Source organism: Gorilla gorilla, chromosome 15 (genome assembly GCF_029281585.2).
Source record: "Gorilla gorilla gorilla isolate KB3781 chromosome 15, NHGRI_mGorGor1-v2.1_pri, whole genome shotgun sequence".
Taxonomy (NCBI): Eukaryota; Metazoa; Chordata; class Mammalia; order Primates; family Hominidae; genus Gorilla; species Gorilla gorilla.
This window is the reverse complement of record NC_073239.2, coordinates 33,700,001-33,725,280: the sequence shown is the minus strand read 5'-3', so window position 1 is coordinate 33,725,280 and position 25,280 is coordinate 33,700,001. Positions and strand designations below refer to the sequence as shown.

The 25,280-nt window shown below is 46.5% G+C and overlaps 1 protein-coding gene, 1 long non-coding RNA gene and 1 other non-coding gene across 7 annotated transcripts in view; 2 read left to right on the top strand and 1 right to left on the bottom strand.

The window, feature by feature from the left end:
- Positions 1–747: 747 nt before the first annotated feature.
- PRMT5 (protein arginine methyltransferase 5) lies at positions 748–9,807 on the bottom strand. Of its 5 annotated transcripts, none has more exons than XR_002002589.4 (18): positions 9,460–9,684; positions 8,705–8,823; positions 8,334–8,419; positions 7,731–7,865; positions 6,912–7,024; positions 6,716–6,765; positions 6,343–6,506; positions 5,086–5,247; positions 4,839–4,916; positions 4,686–4,744; positions 4,477–4,599; positions 4,215–4,390; positions 3,270–3,379; positions 2,963–3,056; positions 2,664–2,780; positions 2,393–2,457; positions 1,059–1,274; positions 748–950 (listed from the first exon to the last, which is right to left on the bottom strand). XR_002002589.4 is itself a non-coding variant. In XM_004054915.3 (17 exons), exons 1-17 carry the CDS (start codon positions 9,567–9,569, stop codon positions 1,122–1,124), a joined length of 1,914 nt encoding a protein of 637 aa, XP_004054963.1. In that variant the 5' UTR covers positions 9,570–9,807; the 3' UTR covers positions 748–1,121. The 5 variants fall into 5 exon arrangements, 3 of the variants coding, with proteins under 3 accessions (XP_004054963.1, XP_004054964.1, XP_018864985.1); XR_008671582.2 differs by having other exon boundaries at positions 9,375–9,573; XM_004054915.3 differs by having other exon boundaries at positions 748–1,274; positions 9,460–9,807.
- Positions 9,808–9,816: 9 nt separating this feature from the next.
- Positions 9,817–25,280, top strand: part of LOC109023215 (uncharacterized) — a 29,483-nt gene continuing 14,019 nt past the window's right edge. The window contains exons 1-2 of the long non-coding RNA XR_002002588.4: positions 9,817–9,958; positions 13,870–13,919. This is a non-coding gene — a long non-coding RNA (uncharacterized lncRNA). The remainder of the gene's footprint in view (positions 9,959–13,869; positions 13,920–25,280) is intronic.
- Positions 9,907–9,979, top strand: TRNAR-ACG (transfer RNA arginine (anticodon ACG)). Its single transcript has one exon. It is a non-coding gene; the product is annotated as a tRNA-Arg (tRNA).

The following is a 25,280-nucleotide window of genomic DNA, read 5'->3' as shown; positions in this document are numbered from 1 at the left end:
ACTTCCGTTCAAATCAGTGCCCCCACATTTCCCACTGCAAGGGTAAATTTGAAAGTTTCTCAGGTGACTCCTTGGATGTAGCAGTACTGAGTCTCTAACCGGAAAGAAGGAACTGATGTCCACCCTCACTTTCCAGGGGCCTCCAGGAGCCCCTAGACACTTCTGTGGTCTACTGTAGCTACCAAAAATGTAGCTGGTTATAACATGGGGACAGCCAGAGTCGGAGGACCTGACTTCCAGTTCTGACTTGGATACTAATATCACATCACTGTACCCATTTCAAACTCCCCCTCTGTAAAATGGAAAATTGGACTAGATGATCTCTTAGGACTTCAAACTGTAACCCTGTGGTTTTATTCAAAAAAACAGGTAGCTTCTTGCTGGAGATTCCTGGATGGATTCCAGTCTTCCCAAGAGGTAACAAAGGAGAGGTAACCAGTTGCCGGTGCAGTAGCTCAAGAATACAGAAGAGAAACTGGCTTCACTCACTATTCCATCTTTTTCCAAGGTGGCAAACTCTATGCCTCCTCCCCAGAGAAAAGCCTAACTGCAGGTTCTAATGGACAAGAGCTCACTGTAGCTGGTCAGAAAGGCCTATATCCAGGACTACAATAGTCATTGCTCAGCTTCCTAAGTAGGGAATATAACTAGGCCCCTTTGGGTCTTGGATAGGCTAAGAGGACAGATCTGAACATGCCTGGGTCTAAGTGAGGTGTGGGAAAATAGTGGCAGGGGGCAGCATGGTCGTGCAGTAAAGGGCTATAACTTTATTTGTATTTCCTCTTACACAAAACCATCAAAACAAGAACAGAGAAGGGCTGAAAATCCGTTCAAACCCCATGTTCTCAGGGATATTCCAGGGAGTTCTTGAGGCTGAGTGCATAGCTTCAAATCCAGCACTAATTCCTCACCCCCTGGCCTGAGGTCTTCATAGATTGGTGGCTTGAGCCCTGCAATTAATTATAATCCCTTGCCCACCTTGATGTAAGGCAGGAAAGCAGATTGAAATGCTCCTCTCTGATGGGCAAGGGGAATCACAGCCCATAGATGTACCGCACCTTCTGTACTACAGGAGCAGAACCTGAAGCTGCTTCCAAGGCTCTGGACACTTGCACGCAGGGCTAGAGGCCAATGGTATATGAGCGGCCTGTGGGGTTATGAATAGCAGAACAGACTGGTGCTGTCACAGCCCACTCATACCACACCTTCTTGGAATTGCTGCATCGCCAGAAACGCACACAGATGGTTTGGCCTTCACGTACCGTTATGGGCTGCTGTAAGAAGAAAGACAGGGAGGTTCAGGGTGAAGCTATGAATTATACATGGCAATGTATTAAGGTAGGTGTGGAGATAAAATGATAAACATGACAAGACTGTCCCAACCCTCATGAAAGTTATTTGAAGCCTATCAGAACACAAATAATCAAAGGTGTGGTGAGAGCTGTGAACATGTACAGAGTGCTAGAAAAATACCTATGAAAGGGAACACTAACCTAGTCTAGGAGATCAGAGAAAGTTTATCTCACAATAAAAATGTTTAAAGAAGACCTAGGAGATAGGTTAACTGTGTGAAGAGACAAGCAAAGAACTTTACAGGCAAGAGAAAGGCATGAAAGCCTGAGGTAGGAAAGAAGATAGACAATTAGAACAAAAAGGTCCATAAGGCTGAAGCAGTGTAAGCAAGGGGACAGTAGCTGCAAAGGCAAGCAAACACTCGATCACATCAAGTCTTACAAGCAATGTCCCAGATTTTGACTTTTATCCTAAAGACAATGGGAAGGCATTGAAGAGTTTTTAGCAAAAAAGAGAGATAAGATCAGGCCAAGCGCGGTGGCTCACGCCTGTAATCCCAGCACTTTGGGAGGCCGAGGTGGGCGGATCATGAGGTCAGGAGATCGAGACCATCCTGGCTAACATGGTAAAACCCCGTCTCTACTAAAAATACAAGAATTAGCCGGGTGTGGTGGCTGGCACCTGTACTCTCAGCCTCAGGGAGGCTGAGGCAGGAGAATGGCATGAACCCGGGAGGTGGAGCTTGCAGTGAGCCGAAATTGCGCCACTGCACTCCAGCCTGGGCAACAGAGCGAGACTCCGTCTCTTTAAAAAAAAAAAAAAAAAAAAAGACAGCAAGAGAGATAGATCAAATTTCAGTTTTTAAAAGATGACTCTTGCTCAAAGTAGAGAACAGACAGAAGAGTAGCCAGAGTAGATGCGGGAAAGCCAGGCAGAAGGCCACTCCAAATACTCCCAACACCTACCACTGGGATCCAAGAGCATATGAAATCAGGAGAACATGAGTCATAGTCAACTATCTTCCTGGGAGAAGGAAAGAAGCACAACACCAAAGGCAAAGGTTACTGCTTAACTACAGAGTCTTAAAAGCAGTTCCTACCTTAATAGGGAAGAGGATGGGAAACCATGAGAACATCCCAGGAGAGTGAGTCTCTGGACGGATACCTGTGTGGACAAAATAATGAAAAAACAGAGGTCTCCATGGCTGTGCCTTTTGCCTATGTTGAAGAGGGTCTCTTCTCTAATCACACAAACAAAGATCTCCATTCATTGAGCACTGGGCCCCCCATAAATCTAAATGACACATGTACATACAAGCTGCCCAGGCAGCACACCCTCATACTCTGCCATCTACTGCCATAGACACTCACTCAGAGTGATGTCCTGATAAAGCACAGTCTCAAAGTAGCCGGCAAAGCCATGTAGTACTGTGTTCACCTCCACGGGAAACTCCAAGGTGCAATAGCGGTTGTTGTCAATCATAGGATCTGTCAGGAAATAATTATGTGGGTGACAAGGGGCCAGAAGCTCTAGACAACTTGATAAAGCATGAGCAAGACCCAGGAAAGGAAGAGTAGATAAGGCAGACTAGGGACAGCAAGGGAAGAAAGCAGGAGGAAGGAAGAAGCCCGCACCCCTCTAGTCAGAGGACAGCCATAAAAGAACCTACCTCTGTTGGGATGGCTGAAGGTGAAACAGGGCTGGGGTGCAGAGAGCTGGTGGAAGTTGTGCAGCCGTACCACATAAGGCATCTCAAACTGGGCCTGTCAGAGACAGAAAGAGAGAGTGAGTGTTGGGGAAGACACACGAGAGAACTACTTCCCCAAGGATTAAAAAAAGTTTTACTTTAGTGCTTCCCCAGTCCCTAACTTCTCCTTCACCTCTTCATCCCCAGCAGAAGAAAATAGCTGATGCAAATACAGAAAAAGAAGAGGACTAAAGAGTACCACTTCTTTCCAGAGAGAGTGGTTCTTTACCTCAGGGTCACGGTCCTTCTCCCTACAGGCTCGGACCTCATTGTACAGCTTGGAGGAAGAGATGGGAGCCAGAAAGGAAGTGTACTCCCCGGGGATGCTCACACCATCATCTGCACAGCAGGAGAGTCAAATTAGTTCCAGAGGGAGGGAAATGGTATGTCTGTACTAACTGAAGGATCAGAAGGATCAAACCTCCCATGTCAAAACCAACCAACGTTGGCATGGGCATGGAAGAAAGAGACAAATGCATGTTGTCACATTACTAAGCCAGCCTGCTTCCAACTACTGTCATGGAGGATTCCACTTCTAGGTTAATTTACAGAGTCACACAGATTAAAACTGAAAGAACCCAAGATAGTCTAATCTGGTGGTTCTTAACTTTTGTGGGGTCACAAAGTCCCACAAAAGTTCCTGATGAAAGCTAAGCTCAGGGTACATATGTCATATTTATTTATTTATTTATTTATTTGAGATGGAGTCTCGCTCTGTTGCCCAGGCTGGAGTGCAGTGGCACAATCTCAGCTCACTGCAACCTCCTCCTCCCAGGTTCAAGTGATTCTCACGCCTCAGCCTCCCGAGTAGCTGGGATTACAGGCGTGCACCGCCACGCCTGGCTAATTTTTGTATTTTTAGTAGTGACGGGGTTTCGCCATATTGCCCAGGCTGGTCTCAAACTCCTGACCTCCTGCCTTGGCCTCCCAAAGTGCTGCGATTACAGGCATGAGCCACCGCGCCCAGCCCACTCCCTTCATTTTACAAATATGAACACTAAGGTTTGGAGAGATGACTTCATTTGCTAGGGGCACAGAGGCAGTGGAGCAGTGGCTCTCAAACTCATATGATGTGACCCAGGTCCAACCCACTTTCCCCTAAACCCTGTACCCTCCTCCCAGGTTGCTGTCTCACCCTTCATCACCCTCCACCTACACCCCAACCTGGGGGCACCTTTTAGGAAGTGCTGGGCTCCATCCAGGCACTCAGGCGACAATTCATTGTCAGCAAATGAGCCCAGAAGCTCACTGACAATGATGTCTGCTTTCTCTGGAGCCACCCATTCCCTCATGTCTGATGAGACTACGGTCACTTGGCTTCCCCATTCTTCAAACTGCCAGTTCTCTAGCCTGAAACAGAGACAATAAGGTAAGGAGAGATGTTAAGGAAATTTGGCAATGAGGACTAACTTCCCAGCAAGCAGGTTGCTACTCACGTCACCACGGCATTTGGGTTTTTCTCCACAGCATACAGCTTTATCCGCCGGTCAGCCTGCTTGGCTGCCCGGAGGGAAGCGTTCACCAGGGGTCCCCGTCCTGCTCCCAGCACCATCAGTACCCTAAGAAAGAAAGGGAAGAGTCAAGCAGACTTGGCATATACAGATATAGGTATGCAAGTCCCTGAGATTGAGGGGAAAGCACTCACTGGACATTGGTATCCTTCTCCTCTTCTGGTACTCGGTCTAGCAGACATTTATAGATGGCCTGGAGGGAGGAGAGAATATCCCATGGTTGTAATCCCATCCTCCCCAGGTCATGCTGGCCCTGTGCTTTCCTCACCCTGGACACCACACAGTACCTGCTGGTACTGAGAGTATTTGATGGGGTCCTTTTCAAACACTTCATATGTCTGAGATTCCAGATTGTCCATCAGTGGCTGATGAATGAGGAAAAGGACAAAGTTAGCCAGTTTCTGGCAAAGGACAATGCACTAAAATATCAAAAACTTTCCACTGCTTTCTGAGCTTTAGTAAGATTTGGAGGCATATATTCTCAAGAAACATTTTCCATCCCACCTTCCTCCTCTCAGTGCACTCCAGACCCACCTGAAGCGGGGACTGCAGATAGTCTTCATAGCCCTTGGCAAAGAGTTCATAGGCATTAGGTGGAGGACGGTTCTGGCTTAAGTATTCCAGGTATTGGAGGTAGGAGCAGAACTCCTTCTCTGAGTGGTGGTTGGTGCCTGTGATGATGAACTGCACCTCCAACTGTGAGAAAAGTCAGACCATCAGACACAGCCCTCAAACCAAGATTCTGGAATATTATGGTATATGGCCAAAGAGCCCTAGTGTAAAATAAGGCCCAGATCAATAGTTCTCTCTTTTTTTTTTTTTAAAAAAAAAAAAAGATGGAGTCTCGCTCTATTGCCCAGGCTGGAGTGCAATGGCGTGATCTTGGCTCACTTGCAACCTCCACCTCCCAGGGTCAAGCAATTCTCCTGCCTCAGCCTCCCAAGTAGCTGGGACTACAGGTGCGTGCCACCATGCTTGGCTAATTTTTGTATTTGTAGTAGAGACGGAGTTTCACCATGTTGGACAGGCTGGTCTCAAACTCCTGACCTCAGATGATCCATCCGCCTCAGCCTCCCAAAGTCCTGGGATTACAGGCGTGAGCCACTGCACCTGGCCCGGACCAACAGTTCTCTAGCATCTGTCCCAATACCAACAAAGGCAGCATGAGGCTTCAGTAAACTTATAAAAAGCCCCCTTGGCCGGGCGTGGTGGCCCACGCCTGTAATCCCAATACTTTGGAAGGCCGAGGCGGGTGGATCATTTGAGGTCAGGCGTTCAAGACCAGCCTGGCCAACATGATAAAACCTGTCTCTACTGAAAATACAAAAATTAGCCGGGCAGTAGTGGTGCATTCCTATAATCCCAGCTACTCAGGAGGCTAAAGCAGAAGAATCGCTTAAGCCTGGGAGGCAGAGGTTCTGGTGAGCTGAGATCGTACGGCTGCACTCCAGTCTGGGTGACAGAGTGAGACCCTGTCTCAAAAAAAAAAGAAAAAAGAAAAAGCCCTCTTATGCCATAAAAGTATCAACACCCAAACAGCCTCATGGATCCTTGCTGTAACTTCCTAAATGCAACCTTCTGCAAAGTTCTCATGAGGTTTGGTTTGTTTTGAAAGGTTTCTAGGGCTACTACTGGCATTTACCTTTTTGTTCTCAAGATTCCCAACTTCACTGAAATTGCTCCCCAGAAACCAAAGAAAAAGAGTCAGCCTCACAGGAAAAAACGATCCTACACAAGTAAATAAGGCAAGATGTATAGCTGGACTACCTTTAGAACCCTCCTACCACTCACCTTGAGGAGCCGGAAGATGAGCCTCTGGTGCATCTTAGAAAGAACAGGAAATCCCTTCTTATTGGTCAGGAAAATGCTAGTGGGGAGAATGGCTGCTTTGATGGGCTCCCCAAGCCAGCGATCAATGACATGATTAGATGGGAGGTCAGCCCCAATTTCAAGAGCTACACGAGGCAAAAGAAAAACTGTCAACCACTGCCAGGCAAGAAACCCTTCCTTGCTCCTTTGTGCAAAATCTGTTTACTTCTTTAAGAGAAAGGCAGTCTGAGACAGAGGGGAAGTAGCAAAATTGTATACTATATACGAAATTCCTGATTCTTATTCACAGGAGGTAAGAGAAGCGACACCCATCCCAGGATTCTCATGGACTCACCCACTGCAATCCTCTTACTATAGTCACACAAAGTCCGGAAGTTGTGCCACCTGTTCAGTCAAATACAGAAAAGTACAGTCAACTAGATATGGCCGACCAATCACCACAGCTCAAGGAGACCTCCCTACAGGTTGCACCCTGTACTTCCCCTCACCCTATCCCTTGCACCCTGGTACAGCAGCAAAGGGAAACATACCACATCCACGTTTTCTCCTCCCCACTGTACTCCTCTGTGTGTGTAGTTGGTGCATTCTCAATTATATCATCTCTCAGGTCCTCTGGTGCCACCAAGGGTACCCGCATCCAGAACTGCACATGAACAGTCACCCTTTTAGAACTCTCTTTTGAACTCATTGGGTCCAGAAAGTTTCCCTCAATAAAAAAAACTTCATCCAGACCTCGTTAATCCCTTTATATGCTTTTCCCAATTTGTAATTTTGTAAGTGAACATGTACCTTATATATAGATCCTTATGTAAATATCTGCCTTGTCTTACGTAAGTTTCCAAAATAATTACATTTACATGTTTTGAAACTCTCTTCATACCACTTTTAGATGGAGAGGTGCGCAATACTGACCTTTTTTCTTTTTTTTGAGACAAGGTCTGGCTCTGTCACCCAGGCTGGAGTGCAGTGGTGCAATCTCAGCTAACTGCAACCTCCGCCTCACAGGATCAAGTCATCCTCCCACCTCAGCTTCCCAAGTAGCTGGGACTACAGGCGTGTGACACCCCACCTAGCTAATTTGTGTTTTTTTGTTTTTGTTTTCATTTTGGTTTTTATACAGACAGGGTTTCACCATGCTGCCCAAGCTGGTCTCGAACTCCTAAGCTCAGCAATCTGCCCACCTCAGCCTCCCACAGTGCTGGGATTACAGGCATGACCCACTGTGCCCGCCAATACTAATACTTCAATTCTGCCAAACACACCCTTCACTGAATGGCTACGCACAAGAAGGTACTTAGCACAATCTGACTACTATGATATGCAGCAGGAAAGGAGCCCCTCAGCTATACCATGGAAGAATGATGGCCAGTGTGGATGTGGTTGGTCAAAACTCTGGCCAGGTTGGTGTTATCTTCCTGATTAAGGGGCAGCAGGAAAGCTGGAAGACCCAAATATGCACCAAAATTCAGCTCCTGTAACATGGCCTGGAACGGAGATGAAGAGGAAAAGTTTGAGCTAACAAGCAAACAGCCTTTTTTTTTTTTTTTTTTTTGAGACAAAGTCTCACTCTGTCACCCAGGCTGGAGTGCAGTGGCACAGTCTCCACTCACTGCAGCCTTGACCTTCCCAAGCTCAATTGATCCTCCTTCCTCAGCCTCCTGAGTAGCTGGGACCACAGGCATGCGCCACCATGCCTGGCTAATTTTTGTATATTTTATAGAGATGGGGTTTCACTATGCTGCCCAGGCTGGTCTCGAACTCCCAAGCTCCAGTGATCCTACAGCCTCAGCCTCCCAAAGTGCTAGGATTATAGGTGTGCACCACAGCACCCAGCCTAATAGCTTTAATTTCATTCTATCAGTTGATTTACCAAGTTATTGGGGATGGGAGGGGACCACTCTCCCCACCCAGCTTGGTTAGAAAAATCCAGCAGAGAAGTCAAACAGTCTTACCGCCTCGGAGTTCCTGCGAATCTTCTCCACTTTTGAGTCTGGACGAATCCATGGAGAAAGCTTTCCCACAATTAGCGTATTCCAGTCTGCACTCCCCCACCCAAGAAAGACAAATACTGAATAAGGTTCAGCACTTTACTTGTTCAATTTTTAGTTTTGGGAATCAAGAGTAGAAATGAGAGACAAAGGTTTTTTCTACATAGACATGGGATAGCCTGATGCAGAATAGAGAAGCAAGGAGAAAACAAGTTATCTATATCCCAGGGACTAACAAATATATCCAAGTCAGAAAAGGAGGAGAATGAGGGCCCCGATAAAGCAGAAGTTGTTATTGCCTCTAATAATTAAGGGGCATATGGGATGGTCCCTACCCCTTCCTGACAGCAGTAGGTCTGATCGTGTCTGGGGACCGGGCCGATTCTTAGCAGGTTCCTGAATGAACTCCCTCTTGAAACGCGGATGGAAGACAGGCATGCAGAGGAAATCAAACCTACAACCGCGACAGACCCAGAATCATGTAAAGAGAGCAGCAGTGCCAGAGAGCCAAGCAACTGGATTTAGGCTATTTTGATTTTGCACAGCCCTTTCAGCTGCCATCAGTTCAGCCTACTAGGCTGCTGAGTTCAGACCACCTTGGGGGATATCAACTCTGCTGTACTGTGCCTCAATTTCTCCCTAAAACACAGCCATGGGAAATATGAGTAAGGAGAAAATGATGGATATCCACAAGTAGAATTTTTTTCTCCTCAGGTGTCACTATGTTTCCAAGACCATCACATCCAGATTTGCCCCAGTTCTGCCCATGCCTCCCCCGTCAAGATTAGCCTCTTCTCTCCCTTGCCCCCTAACACCTCCTCCCACTCCCAGACAATAATCGCGACCTCCAGGGCCCTTTAGAGTTTACCCAACAACTCTCCCAACTTTGGGACTCAGTGACCACAGGCCTCCCACAAGTTATTTTCCTCACGTTACTGGGTCCGAGGCTCCTCCCCTCCGAAGAGTAATAGTCTCTGCCCTCCTCATCCTAGCCGACCCCCTCACCCCTGCTTCTCCGGGATGACTAGTCTGCCCTTCTCCGTCCCCGAGTTCAGACCCCGCATTCCGCTCGTGGAGGTCCGGCCCTCACCCCTGCTTGGCCACAGCCCCTAGTGTGTCAGCTATTTCGGGGACGCAATTCAGGTCCCTCCCGCTGGACACGCGGCTCCCACCAGCACCCCCGACCGCCATCGCCGCCATCTTTCTCCTCGCGCTGTCCACGCCGGGATTCCTTGATACTGGTAGCCAATCACAAAGTCAAACTAGAGCCCCAGAAGGCGGGACGAGTCGCCTTAACAACCAGAGCGTCTGCCACAGCTCCCGAACAGGAGGGATGGGGAGTGGCTTTTCCTGCCAATCCGTGGGCTGCACAGTGGCGTACGGCATGGATCCACCAATCTCAGGGTCTGGTTCCTGACGAACTTCAATCTCCCAGAATGCTTAGTATATCTGCAGAATTCCGTTGAGACTACACCTCCCATGAAACCCTGCAATATAACCTTGAAGTACCATCACGGAAAGAAACATTGTCATGGCAGGGCCAGTGGCGCAATGGATAACGCGTCTGACTACGGATCAGAAGATTCCAGGTTCGACTCCTGGCTGGCTCGGTGGGGCTCTTCGCAGCTTCGCTGCGTGAGCGTTTTCTAACTTTCCTTTCCTTTCGCAGTTTGATGCTTCTTTTTATCTTCACGCTTTCATTATCAGGTCCTAAGTTGGTGGGGTTATGCAGCCATGTAATGTCAGCTTTTCCCGTAACTACCCTCAAAAGTGTTTTTCTTGTGTCATTTACGTCCATATGAACACTGAGAAAACTGGGTTAATGGCTGGTGCTATTAAAATGAGCTTTGTCACCTTACTATGTTACATATTAAAATAAACTGCTAACTCAGCTACTACTTCCTAGTGATTCTAGGAAGTAGTGTTTTGTGTTTCAAACACAAAAGGTGTAAATAAACGCCTAAACACACACACACACCTCAAGATAGAGAAAAGGAATTCATTAATTACAGTGGGCAGCAGTCATGAAATTGGCTGGCATGGAGGCCAGAGAGAATCTACATTTTCTCATGTCATTAGCTGCTAGAGATGGAAAGGAAGGAAGGAAGCAAGGAAAGACATAGGGAGGGAAATGGGAACTCCAGAAGGCAGGGGGCCCACTGGTGTTGAGGGCTCGGCAGCAAGGATGGAGAGGAGAACACGGTACAAGAGGCCCCACGCAGGCGCCGCTGGCAGAACTTAGGGACCGACTGGCAGGGAGTCCTGAGAAAGCAAAGTAGGGGGTGATGCCTAGGATTCTGTCCATGCAGTGAGCAAGAAATGCGAAAAGAGGGTTTGGGAAATCAGGGTTTGGGTTTGGTCATGCTGAATTGAATGTCTAGGGGGCGCTGTATAATAGAAAGTTGGATGAACAGTTATCTGAACCAGATGAGATGGAGGTCGCCAGAAGAAAAGAACTGAGGCCATGCGACTGAGATCACCATAGCTCGCTGGGGACAGAGCCATAGGAAATACGAAAAGGGTGTGGGGTAGGATAAGTTCTGGGGAACCCTGGGTGCAATGCAAGTGCCCCAAAAGAATGAAAGCCGGAAAACCGGCCGGGCGCGGTGGCTCACGCCTGTAATCCCAGCACTTTGGAAGGCGGAGGCGGGTGGATCTCCTGAGGTCAGGAGTTCGAGACCAGCCTGGCCGACATGAAAACCCCCCGTCTCTACTAAACGTGGTAGCAGGCGCCTGTAATCCCAGCTACTCGGCCAGCTACTCGGGAGGCTGAAGCAGGAGAATTGCTTGAACCCGGGAGGCGGAGGTTGCAGTTAGCCAAGATCACGCCACTGCACTCCAGCCTGGGCAACAAGAGCAAAATAATGTCGGGGCGGGGGGAGGAGGAAAGGAAAGTGGGAAAAACCAAAGCATTAAAAAAATGCACCATGAAGGCCAGGCTGGGTGCAGTGGCTCACGCCCGTAATCCCAGCACTTTGGGAGGCCGAGGCGGGCGGATCACCTGAGGTCGGGAGTTCGAGACTAGCCTGACCAACATGGAGAAACCCCGTCTCTACTAAAAATACAAAATTTAGCCAGACGTGGTGGCGTGCGCCTGTAATACCAGCTACTCAGGAGGCTGAGGCAGGAGAATCACTTGAACCTAGGAGGTGGGAGGTGGAGGCTGCAGTGAGCCTAGATCATGCCATTGTACTCCAGCCTGGGCAACAGCAAGACTCCGTCTCAAAAAAAAAAAAAAAAAAAAACCCAGCACTTCGGGAGGCCGAAGGAGGCGGATCACGAGGTCAGGTGATCAAGACCATCTTGGCTAACACAGTGAAACCCCGTCTCTACTAAAAAAATACAAAAAAAATTAGCCGGGTGTGGTGGCAGGCGCCTGTAGTCCCAGCTACTCAGGAGCTGAGGCAGGAGAATGACCCAGGAGGCAGAGCTTGCAGTGAGCCGAGATCGCACCACTGCACTCCAGCCTGGGCGAGAGAGCAAGACTCCATCTCAAAAAAAAAAAAAAAAAAAAAGCTCCATGAAGCCTGAAGGGATTGGAGGTGCTTTTGTCCACTATTATCGTTACTATTTTTCTGCTCCAGGATCCCATGCAGCATATCATATGACATTTAGTTGCTATGTCTCCTTAGGCTCCTCTTGGCTGTGACAGTTTCTCAGATGTTCCTTGTTTTTGATGACCTTGGTAGTTTTGAGGAGTACTGGTTAGGTATATTGTAGGATGCCCCTTTATTGGAATTTGTCTGTTTGTCTCATGATTAGACTGTGTTTTGGGAAGGAAGGTCACAGAGTTAAAGTGCTGTTTTTGCCGGGGGCAGTGGCTCGGGCCTGTAATCCCAGCACTTTAGGAGGCCGAGGCAGGCAGATCACCTGAGGTCAGGAATTCGAGACCAGCCTGGCCAACATGGTGAAACCCCGTCCCTACTAAAAATACAAAAATTAGCCAGGAATGGTGGCACGCGCCTGTAATACCAGCTACTCGGAGGCTGAGGCAGGAGAACTGCTTGAAACTGGGAAGCAGAGGCTGCAGTGAGCCGAGATCACACCACTGCACTCCAGCCTGGGTGACAGAGCAAGACTCCATCTCAAAAAAAAAAAAAGTGCTATTTTAATCACATCATATCAAGGGTACATACTATCAACATGATTTATGACTTAATGTTGACCTTGATCACCTGAAAACAAGTAGTTTATCCAGTTTTTCCACTGTTAAGTGATTCTCTCCCACCCTCTCCCCGGCCCCAACTTTCCATACTGTATTCATTGGAAGGAAGTCACTATGCTCCTCCTCCTTAGAGTTGGAGTATCTACAGAATTTATTTGGAATTCTTCCCTCCAGGTCTTTTCAATAAATGGTTGTTCTCAGCAAGTGAGTGAGTACTCCACCAGCATTTTATTTATTTATATTTTATTTCATTTTTCATTTTATTTTGAGACGGAGTCTTGCTCTGTCGCCCAGCCTGGCGTGCAGTGGCATGATCTCAGCTCACTGCAACCTCCACCTCCCGGGTTCAAGCAATTCTCCCGCCTCAGCCTCCCAAGTAGCGGGGACCACAGGTGTGCACCACCATGCCTGGCTAATTTTTGTATTTTTAGTAGAGACGGGGTTTCACCATGTTGGCCAGGCTGGTTTCAAACTCCTGACCTCAGGTGATTCACCCACCTCGGCCTCCCAAAGTGCTGGGATTACAGGTGTGAGTCATGACGCTCCGCTTTCACTGGCATTTTAAGAGGTAAAAGAAAGAGTTGTTGAGGAGGTCTGCTTGTTCTTTGCCCTAGTTGTGCCCAGCCAAACTCTACATTCACAGAAGACTTGTTAGATGTTTTTTCTTCTTTAGAAGCTAATTGTCTAGATTGTGGACCATCTGTGCTCCTGGCATCTCACTCCTGATGTCAAGCAGGTAGCTGCTCTGTTGGTTGTTAACTAACCCATCATGGGTGACAGGGAGAGGGGACAATCTATAAAACAATAATATCAGTTTTGCCATCAGTTAATTTTCTAAAAGATTCATGTAAAAAGAACCTAGAATTTCTGACTGACCCTAAAGTAAGTTTACATGGGCTGAATTTCTTTGGTCTGTGTTGTCTTTGTCTTTTCATTCCAAATGGCCTCGGCATTGTGGCTAGCATCATGCTGAACAGTTCTCAGCAACTCCATACCACGTTGCTCTCAGCCTTTTCTATAGCACTTTCCTGTGCCATAAAACACAGCATGTAACCGTGGGTCTGTCTACATGAGTTGTAGAGGAGCAAGAAGGGAAGGAATAAAGAGAAATAGAGCGCCTTGAACAGGTCCTGTCCCTAGGCGTTAAGTCAAAGTTGGTGAAGTCTACATTATGTTCTGCTTTGCTCTGCTCCGCATGCTGAGTTTTTGGGCCCAGAAGCGTGTGAATCACTGTTACACTATGGGACTTTTGCCTTGGCTGAGATGAAGATAGGGAAATGGTGGGACAGAAGGGCAAATACCCTGGGTGAGAAATAATGTTACTTTCTCCAACAGGAGCCAATGACCAATAGGCCGGAGCACTGGAGACTTTCTAGAAGAAAGAGGTACCCACTCCCAGATAATGCTACCACTTATCCCCCTGGCTTTCCTTGCTTTCAGGCCCAATTCTTCCACCTTATCTTGTTCTTTTGTCCTTGTTTAAACACCTCTAGCCCATTGAAAACCTCTTGGCATCTTCTATTGTGCTCCCCTCCTCCCTCAGCGCTTGCCTCCCTCCCCAGGCCCACCTTCACTCATCTCTGTGCCTGCCCAGCCAGCCACACTCTTCAACACCAAAATAATGGCCTGTTTGACCCTCCTACTGCTCCAAATTGCTTTTTTACAATCAAGGCTGTCCTCCAGCTATGAAAGTGGCAGAGTTACTGAGGCAAAATAATCTGTGCAGATTTGCATTCTCTTTTTTGTCATCTCTATTATACAGTGTTTATCTGTCGAAATGAATAGAAAGCAGGAACTGTTCTGAACATAGAAAAAGATGGAAAACTACCCAATTTATTTATGAAGACAGAACACATCTAATATCAAAACCTGTCAGAAATAACATTCCCAAAAAAGCTATAGACCCTTACTTATGGATATAAATGTAAGATTCCTAAAATATTTAAGATTAATAAATAAAACATAACAGTATGTTAATATAGTAATTATATAATACAACCAATTAGGGTTTATACCAATAATTAACACAAGGTATTAGGAAATTTCTTTATAGAATAGGTCAAAAATAAACCAAACAAAAAATATTTGACGGTTGTTAATTGTCAAAGAAGAGAACACAGTATGTTAACTGCATTTTCTATAAATATTCTTTTTTTTTTTTTTGAGACAGTCTCGCTCTGTTGCCCAGGATGAAGTGCAGTGGTGCGATCTCGGCTCACTGAAACCTCCATCTCCTGGGTTCAAGCAATTCTCCTGCCTCAGCCTCCCGAGTAGCTGGGACTACAGGCGTGTGCCACCATGCCCGGGTAATTTTTTTTGTATTTTTATTACAAACAGGGTTTCATCGTATTGGCCAGACTGATCTCAAACTCCTGACCTCATGATCCGCCCGCCTTGGCCTCCCAAAATGCTGAGATTAGAGGCGTGAACCACCACACTTGGCCATAAATATTCTTAATAGTTTTGATATTCTTGGCCATAATATTTGGCCATAAATATTCTTAATAGTTTTGATATTCATCATATATGTGTATATATAAGAACAACAACTTATGTAAAGATGAAATGAGCTGCCCTGCATGGTTGTAAGTGCCCATAGTCCCAGCTACTCAGGAGACTGAGATGGGAGGATCCCTTGAGCCCAGGAGCTCGAGGTCAGCCTGGGCAAGACGGTGAGACCTTTTCTTAAAAAAAAAAAAAAAAAAAAAAAGATACAAGAATATCTAGTCTCATCACTGAGTTATTTAGTATTATTCTGAAAAATCCAATATAATAAGATTGGAAATAGAAAAAAAGGGGTTACAACTTTTAGGAAGGGAGAGGCAAATTTATCATTATTTGTAGATAATATGTTTGTACACATAGAAAATTCATAAGAATCCATTTTAAAATGATGAGAATTAATACTAGAATGCAGAGAAGTAACTTGATGTAAGATAAGTATAAAATAAATCTGTAGCTTCTCATATACTAAGATTAACCAGTTAGAAGACATTATTGATTTTTAAAAATCCCAATAATATGATAGTTAAGAGTATGGCCTGCTAAACCAGATAGCAAGACGTTAAAGCCCTGTTCATTCATTTACTAGGACTGTGAACCTAACCCTTCTGGCCTCAGTTTTCTCATTCACAAAATGGGAATGTAAATAATAGCTCTTATAAAGTCATTATGAGTATTAAATTAGTTAACATAGTAAAGCATTTAGAAGCTACCCTGCACATAGTAAACCTTCAATACATATTGGCTATTGTGATTATTATTTTCCCCATTCACAGTGGTAACAGTAACACTACTATAAAATATTTATCTTTACTGAAAAATGTGAGAAGCTGACATAAAGAAAATTATAGGCTGGTTACAGTGGCTTATGCTTGTAATCCCAACACTTTGGGAGGCTGAGGCAGGAGGATTGCTTGAGCCTAGGAGTTCAAGGCCAGCCTAGGCAACATAACAATACCCAATCTCTACAAAAAAATTTTAAAAATTAGCTGGGCGTCAGCCTGGCCAACATGGTGAAACCCCGTCTCTACTGAAAATACAAAAATTAGCTGGGTGTGGTGGCACATGCCTGTAATTCCAGCTACTCAGGAGGCTGAGGCGGGAGAATCCCTTGAACCTTGGAGGCAGAGATTACCGTGAGCCAAGATTGTGCCACTGCACTCCAGTCTGGGCGACAGAGTGAGACCCTGTCTCAAAAAAAAAATTAGCAGCCGGGCACGGTGGCTTGTAATCCCAGCACTTTGGGAGGCCAAGGCGGGTGGATCACCTGAGGTGAGGAGTTCGAGACCAGCCTGGCCGACATGGTGAAAGCCTATCTCTACTGAAAATACAAAAATTAGCTGGGCGTGGTGGCAGACACCTATAATCCCAGCTACTCAGGAGGCTGAGGCAGGATAATTGCTTGAAGCTGGTAGGCGTAGGTTGCAGTGGGCCAAGATCGGGCCATTGTTCTCCAGCCTGGGCGACAAGAGCAAAACTCCATCTCAAAAAAAAAAAAAAATGACCTGGGCATTGTGGCACACACCTGTAGTCCCAGCTACGCAAGAGGCTGAGGTGGGAGGATTGCTTGAGCCCAGGAAGTTGAGTCTGCAGTGAGCTGTGATCAAACCACTGCACTCCAGCCTGAGTGACAGAGCAAGACTCTATCAAAAAGGAAAAAAAAAAAATTGCTGCAAGATAAAATAGAAGACTAAAAAAAAAAAATGGAGAAACAAGCCATAATCTTAGAAAATAATGAATCTTATAAAGATGTAAATTCTTACCAAATTAATTTCTCAATTTCTCACTTTTACAACATTCAATCACGATTCTTTTTTTTTTTTTTTTTGAGACAGAGTCTCGCTCTGTCACCCAGGCTGGAGTGCAGTGGCATGATCTCACTGCAAGCTCCGCCTCCCAGGTTCATGCCATTCTCCTGCCTCAGCCTTCCAAGTAGCTGGGACTACAGGCTCCCGCCACCACGCCCGGCTAATTTTTTGTATTTTTAGTAGAGACGGGGTTTCACGGTGTTAGCCACAGTGGTCTCAATCTCCTGACCTCGTGATCCACCTGCCTCGGCCTCCCAAAGTGGGGGGATTACAGGCGTGAGCCACTGCGCCCGGCCTATTCAATCACAATTCTAATGGAATCTTTTGTTATTTGATAAAATAATTCTACTGTTAATCTGCAATAAAAATCAGACAAGAAAAGCAAGGAAAACTCAAAAAGAGAGGAGAAAGAGGCCGGGGAGTGGTGGCTTTTTTTTTTTTTTTTTTTTTGAGACACCTCTGCCTCTCAAGCTCAAGTGATTCTCCTGCTTCAGCCTCCCAAGCAGCTGGGATTACAGGCGCATGCCACTACTGCCCGGCTAATTTTTGTATTTTCAGTAGAGATGGATTTTCACCATGTTGGCCAGGTTGGTCTTGAACTCCAGACCTCAAATGATCCACCCACCTCAGCCTCCCAAAGTGCTGGGATTACAGGCGTGAGCCACCACACCCGGCCTCAATGAAATCTTCAGCAGCCATTAAAATCAGTGTTGTCAAAGAAAATGTAGTAGCATGGAGAAAGGCTTATGACATGCCATTAAGAGACACACATTACAAATTTTACACACAGAATGACCTCAACTATGTGGAAAAATTGTATTTTCCAAATGTTCTGTATAAGCGTGTTTATATTACACGTAAAATATTTTTAAAAATGCATATAAAACCTGTTACCTTGGCCGGGCACGGTGGCTCACGCCTGTAATCCCACCACTTTGGCAGGCTGAGGCAGGCAGATCACCTGAGGTCAGGAGTTCAAGACCAGCTTGGCCATGGTGAAACCCCGTCTCTACTAAAAATACAAAAAATTAGCCAGGCATGGTGGTGTGTGCCTGTAATCACAGCTACTTGGGAGGCTGATGCAGGAGAATCACTTGAACCCGGGAGGCGGAGGTTGCAGTGAGCCAAGATCGCGCTATTGCACTCCAACCTGGGCAACAAGAGTGAAACTCTGTCTCAAAAAAATAAAATAAAAATAAAAATAAATAAACCTGTTACCTCTCCCTGATCTTTGTGCTTATGTCCTTTCTTTTGAAGGTCTAGCCAAGGCCTCCCTCCTTCTCTATAGGCTTGTGTAGCTATCCAGTCTTCAGCAATCATTCTTGCCTCATAACAATAACATGGTAGTCCTAGCCAGGCTAATATTTATTTATTTATTTATTTATTTATTTATTTATTTATTTATTTATTTTTGTGAGACGGAGTCTCGCTCTGTCACTGTGGCTGGAGTGCAGTGGCGCAATCACGTCTCACTGCAAGCTCCACCTCCCGGGTTCAAGCAATTCTCTGCCTCAGCCTCCCAAGTAGCTGGGATTGCAGGTGCCCGCCACCATGCCCGGCTAATTTTTGTATTTTTAGTTGAGACGGGATTTCACCATCCTGGCTAGGCTGGTCTTGAACTCCTGACCTCGTGGTCCACCTACCTCGGCCTCCCAAAGTGCTGGGATTATAGGCATGAGCCACCATACCCTGCCCAGGCTAATATTAATTAAGCTCTACCACATGCCAGGCACTTTAAATATATTATCTCAAAAGGCTGGGCGCGGTGGGTCATACCTGTAATCCCAGCACTTTGGGAGGCCAAGGTCAGCAGATCACTTGATGTCAGGAGTTCAAGAACAGCTTGGCCAATATAGTAAAACCCCATCTCTACTAAAAACACAAAAAAATTAGCTGAGCCTGGTGGTGCACTTATAATTGTAGTTACTTGGGAGGCTGAGGCAGGAGAATTGCTTGAACCCAGGAGGCGGAGGTTGCAGTGAGCCAAGATAGCGCCATTGCACTCCAGCCTGGCCAACAAGAGCGAAACTCCTTCTCAAAAAAAAAAAAAAAAAAGAAAAAAAAGAAAAAAATATTTTAAAATTTTCTCAGCCTGTTGCAGTGGCTTACCCCTGTGATCCTAACACTTTTGGGAGGCAGAGGTGGGAGGACTGCTTGAGCCCAGGAGCTCCGGACTAACCTGAGCAACAGAGTGAGACCACGTCTCTGCAAAACAAAACAAAACAAAAACCCAGCATGGTGGCACGTGCCTGTAGTCCTAGCTACTAGGGAGGCTGTGTTGGGAGGATCCTTTGAACCCAGGAGGTTGAGGCTGCAGCTGCACTCCAGCCTGGTTGACAGAGTAAGACCCTGTCTCCCAGAAAAAGAAAACAAACAAACAAAAAAACTGGGCAAAGGACATGAACAGACACTTCTCTAAAGAAGACATAGATGTTGCCAACAAATATATGAAAAAATGTTCAATATTACTAATCATTAGAGAAAGGCAAATCAAAACCGCAATAAGATACCATCTCACACCAGTCAGAATGGCTAATTATTAAAAAGTCATGCCGGGCGCAGTGGCTCACACCTGTAATCCCAGCACTTTGGGAGGCCGAGATGGGTGGATCACGAGGTCAGATCGAGACCATCCTGGCTAACACAGTGAAACCCTGCCTCTACTAAAAATACAAAAAATTAGCCGGGCGCAGTGGCGGGTACCTGTAGTCCCAGCTACTCGGGAGGCTGAGGCAGGAGAATGGCGTGAACCCGGTAGGCGGAGCTTGCAGTGAGCCGAGATCGTGCCACTGCACTATAGCCTGGGTGACAGAGCAAAACTCTGTCTCAAAAAAAAAAAAAAAAATGAAAATTAAAGTCATGGCTGGGCTGGGCATGGTGGCTCATGCCTGTAATCTCAGCACTTTGGGAGGCCAAGACGGGTGGATCACCTGAGGTCAGGAGTTCGAGACCAGCCTGACCGATATGGTGAAACCCCGTCTCTACTAAAGATACAAAAAAATTAGCCGGGCGTGGTGGCAGGCGCCTGTAATCCCAGCTACTCAGGAGGCTGAGGCAGGAGAATCGCTTGAACCTAGAGGGTGGAGGTTGCAGTGAGCCGAGATCATGCCACTGTATCCCAGCCTGGGTGACAGAGCAAGACTCCGTCTCAAAAAAAAAAAAAAAAAAAAAAAAGAAATTAAGAAGGAAAAATAAATTAATGTGAGAATAGAAAACAAAATACCGCTAGTTCTCACTTATAAGTGAGAGCTAAACATTGAGCACACATGGACATAAAGATGGAAATAGACACTGGGGACTGCTAGAAGGGGAAGGGAGGGAGGGGGGCAACGGTTGAAAAACGACCTATCACGTACTATGCTCACTAACTGGGTGACGGGATCATTCATACACTAAACCTCAGTGACACACAGTTTACTCATGTAACAAACTTGCACATGTACCCCCTGAGCCTAAAATGAAAGTTGGAAAAAAAAAAAAACTGTAGCATTACTTCTGCTTGTTTTCAGCCTGCTGGCCTGCCCTACAGATTTTAGACTTGCCAGCTCCCATAATCACATGAGCCAATGAGCCAATTCTTTAAAATAAATCATATATAGATCTTTTTTTTTTTTTTTGAGACACAGTCTGACTCTGTTGCCCAGTCTGGAGTGCAGTGGTGTGATCTCGGCTCACTGCAACCTCTGCCTCTAGGATTCAAGCAATTGTCCTGCCTCAGCCTCCCGAGTAGCTGGGACTATAGGCGCGAGCCACCATGCCTGGCTAATTTTTGTATTTTTAGTAGAGACAGGGTCTCGCCATGTTGGCCAGGATGGTCTCAAACTCCTGACCTCAGGTGATCCACCTGCCTCGGCCTCCCAAAGTGCTGGGATTACAGGCATAAGCTACAGCGCCAGGCCAACCTTACTCTTTAGATAACCCTTTTCTAAATCCTAGGCAGGTCATTTGCTGTTGGTTACACATTATTTAGCCAGGCTTGGTAAATTTAGGACTCTCCAAACTTCAGTTGTTTTTTCCTGAGACCAGAAGTTAGCCACTTTGGCTGGACCTCAGCAACTCAAAAACAAACCATCTTTTAGGGTAAATTATTTCTACACATTGTTTAGTCCATTGTAAATTCACTCATATTTTTGCTGTCTCAAGGGATAAGGAAGCCTGCTAGTTCCTTTAACAAAACCTAGTCCAGGTCCTTCAAGATGGATAATATGGAGAGATTCTTTTTTTTTTTTTTTTTCGAAAGAGAGTCTTGCTTTGTCGCCCAGGTTGGAGTGTAGTGGCCCCATCTCGCCTCGCCTTACTGCAGCCTCCACCTCCCAGGTTCAAGCTATTATAATGCCTCAGCCTCCCAATTACAGGTGAGCACCACCACCCCTGGCTAATTTTGTATTTTTCGGTAGATACCTGGTTTCACCATGTTGGCCAGGCTGGTCTCAAACTCCTCACCTCAAGTGATCCGCCTGCCTCAGCCTCCCCTCCAAAAATTGCCGGGATTACAGGCGTAAGCCACCGCGCCCAGCCAATATGGAGAGATTCTTTATAGGGTGAGGGGCACCCTTCTCCTTTGGAGATGCCAAAGCTGGCCCTTAGGGGGCGCTGGGTCTCCTGTTTGTGGTGGCCGAGGAAGAATGCAGTCACTCCCCAGGACACCTCCATATTCACCTTTCACTGAAAATATTCAGGGAACAGATTTTGTTTATCCAAGAGTCCCAGAGTTGATCCTATTCCAAGTTCTGAAGGTGATTTCCTTTGCCTCTCATTACAAGGGAAGAATCTATAAGACTTATCAGATGTGGTAAGAGGCAAGTAAAGAGAGGTTCGACTGTGAAAGAACGAAGGGAGGCAGTAAATGCAAATCTTTTCTAAGCAGTGTGAGGGAAAGAGAGCAGCTAAGGTCCAAGATGCTAACCCTCAACTGTCACTTTCTTTTTTTTTTGAGAAGGAGTCTCGCTCTGTTGCCAGGCCTGGAGTGCAGTGGCGCGATCTCGGCTCACTGCAACCTCTGCCTCCCGGATTCAAGTGATTCTCCTGCCTCAGCCTCCCGAGTAGCTGGGACTACAGGTGTGCACCACCACGCCTGGCTAATTTTTGTATTTTTAGTAGAGACGGGGTTTTGCCGTGTTGGCCAGGATGGTCCCAGTCTCTTGACCTCGTGATCCACCTGCCTCAGCCTCCCAAAGTGCTGGGATTACAGGCGTGAGCCATGGCGCCCGGCCCCTCAGCTGTCACTTTCATGCAGACCCTTCTACTTGTCCTCCAAAGCTCCTTCCCATATTTGCCACAATAGAGAGCAGCATGTATGAAGGGCACCTCCAACAAATCTTCCACCTCCAGTCAATGTGCAGAATGAATGGACCAAGAGAAACAGCTGTAGTGCTCCCTCAGGCCGCAGTGGACATGATTTTTGTTCCTTTTCCCCTACGAAGGAACTGTTTTGAAAGTTTTTTTTTCTACCAGACTACATTCATAAGCTCAATCAGTAGTTTATTTTTTTCTGGTCAGGCGCAGTGGCTCATGCCTGTAATCCCAGCACTTTGAGAGGCCGAGGACAGGCGTGTCACCTGAAGTCAGGAGTTCGAAACCAGCCTGGCCAACATGGCAAAACCCTGTCTCTACTAAAAATACAAAAATTAGCTGTATGTGGTGGCACGCGCCTGTAATCCCAGTTACTCGGGAGGCTGAGGCAAGAGAATCGCTTGAACCTGGGAGGTGGAGGTTGCAGTGAGCCGAGATCGTGCCACTGCACCCAGCCTGGGCAAGAGTCAGACTCTGTCTCCAAAAAAAAAAAAAAGTTTATTTTTCCCATAAAATAACTAATATACTGATTTACTGTAATACCAGCAGAAAGTAAAGGCACCTGAGCAAGATATATGTGCAATGACATCCAATGAAGCATTTTTGTAACAGGGCAAGAGGGAAACAACCTTAATATCGTGAAGGGAAGGGTTAAATGATAATACAGCCATACTCTAATAATAATATTAGCCACATTTTTAAAACTTTTTCTTTATTGATTTGATTTTTAGAGACAAGGTCTTGCTCTGTCACCTGGGCTGGAGTACCTTGGCACAATCATAGTTCACTGCAGCCTCTAACTACTAGGCTCAGCCTCCTGAGTAGCTAGGGCTATCAGAGCACCACCATGCCCAGCTAATATTAGCTAATATTTACGTACATATGGTTGCATATTTATAGAAACAGATCTGACACACAGTGATCTACACACCAAATCACTCTGGTTACTCTGGGGAGGTGGATTGGAGTAATAGGGTATTTGTGTGGGGGGTGTCTGAGGGTGCATGGTTCAATCTTTTACTTTTTACTGTATATAATTCTGTTCTGAGTATTTTTTACAAAGCATATGTTCTAGTTGTTTTTTTTTGTTTGTTTTTGTTTGTTTTTTGAGATGGAGTTTCGCTCTTGTTGCCCAGGCTGGAGTGCAATGGCGCGATCTCGGCTCACCGCAAATTCTGCCTCCTGGGTTCAAGTGATTCTCCTGCCTCAGCCTCCCTAGTAGCTGGGATTACAGACATGTGCCACCACGCCCGGCTAATTTTGTATTTTCAGTAGAGACGGGGTTTCTCCATGTTGCTCAGGCTGGTCTCAAACTCCCAACCTCAGGTGATCCACCCGCCTCGGCCTCCCAAAGTGCTGGGATTACAGGCATAAGCCACCACGCCCAGCCTGCACGTGCTCTAGTTTTAAGACAATGAAGATTTTTTTAAAAATAGTTTGGGCCGGGCGCAGTGGCTCACACCTGTAATCCCACCACTTTGGTAGGCCAAGGCGGGCGGATCACGAGGTCAGGCAATCGAGACCATCCTGGCTAACACGGTGAAACCCCGTCTCTACTAAAAATACAAAAAATTAGCCGGGCATGGTGGTGGGTGCCTATAGTCCCAGCTACTTGGGAGGTTGAGACAGGAGAAGGGCATGAACCCAGGAGGCGGAGGTTGCAGTGAACTGAGATCGGGCCACTGCCCTCCAGCCCAGGTGACAGAGCAAGACTCCGTCTCAAAAAAAAAAAAAAAAAAAAAAAAAAAGTTTGTGCAGGGCCGGGCGCGGTGGTGGCTCACGCCTGTTATCCCAGCACTTTGGGAGGCTGAGGCAGGTGGATCACCTGAAGTCGGGAGTTCGAGACCAGCCTGACCAACATGGAGAAACCCCATCTCTAATAAAAATACAAAATTAGCTGGGCGTGGTGGCGCATGCTGTAATCCTAGCTACTTGGGAGGCTGAGGCAGGAGAATCACCTGAACCCAGGAGGCAGAGATTGCAATAAACCAAGATCGCGCCATTGCACGATCCAGCCTGGGCAACAAGAGCGAAACTCCATCTCAAAAAAAAAAAAAAAAAAAGTGTGTGGAGAACTGTCACAAGCAAATGTTCCATTTTCTTTTCTTTTTTTTTTTTTTTTGAGACAGAGTCTCACTCTGTAGCCCAAGCTAGAGTGAAGTGGCACGATCTTGGCTCACTGCAACCTCCGCCTCCGGGGCTCAAGCAATTCTCGTGCCTCAGCCTCCTGAGTAGCTGGGACTACAGGCACGCAACACCACACCCAGCTAATTTTTTTATTTTAGTAGAGATGGGGTTTCACCATGTTGCCCAGGGTGGTCTCTAACTCCCGAGCTCAGGCGATCTGCCCACCTTGGCCTCCCAAAATGCTGGGATTACAGGCATGAGCCACTGTGCCCAGCCTATTTTCTTTAGGCTTTTTGAGAATACAAGAAATAGCTCACTCTCCATCCCCATGCCATTTAGAGAGCCAGGGTGAGGACCACTGCCTTGGAAGCCATTTCTCAGGCAGTCGAAATTGAAATGTTTCTCAAACCCCAGCTCTCCAGATTCTCGATTGAAGCTATAGGATATTTGTTTCAAATTTTGTTCACTTGAAATGAAAGCTCTCCTTGGTACATAATTTGCCCATTCTTAACTCTGTGCCTTCCCATAGTGCTTCTTCCCTTTTCTCTATCTTCGCTGCTTTTTCCATAACTCTATTCCTTTTTCTTTTTTTGAGACAGAATCTTGCTGTCACTCAGGCTGTAATACAGTGACATGATCATAGCTCACTGTAACCTCAACCTCCTAGACTCAAGCAGTCCTCCCACCTTAGCCTCCTGAGTAGCTGGAAATGTAGGCACATGCCACTATGCACAGCTAATTAAAAAAATTTTTTTTGGCCAGGTGCAGTGGCTCATGCCTGTAATCCCAGCACTTTGGGAGGCCGAGGCGGACGGATCACAAGGTCAGGAGTTCGAGACCAGCAAGGCCAATATGGTGAAACCCTGTCTCTACTAAAAATACAAAAATTAGCCAGGCGTGGTGGTGGGTGCCTGTAGTCCCAGCTACTCAGGAGACTGAGGCAGGAGAATCACTTGAACCCAGGAGGCAGAGGTTGCAGTGAGCCGAGATTGTGCCACTGCACTCCAGCCTGGGCGA

Coding starts and splice junctions, on each gene's coding strand:
- PRMT5 (XM_004054915.3), bottom strand. CDS start 9,569: ATGGCGGCGATGGCGGTCGGGGGTGCTGGTGGGAGCCGCGTGTCCAGC. Junction 4,917..5,085: donor ATCTGCAGTCCCCGCTTCAG/GTGGGTCTGGAG, acceptor CTCATTCATCAG/CCACTGATGGACAATCTGGA. Junction 2,781..2,962: donor CTTCAGCCATCCCAACAGAG/GTAGGTTCTTTT, acceptor ATTTCCTGACAG/ATCCTATGATTGACAACAAC.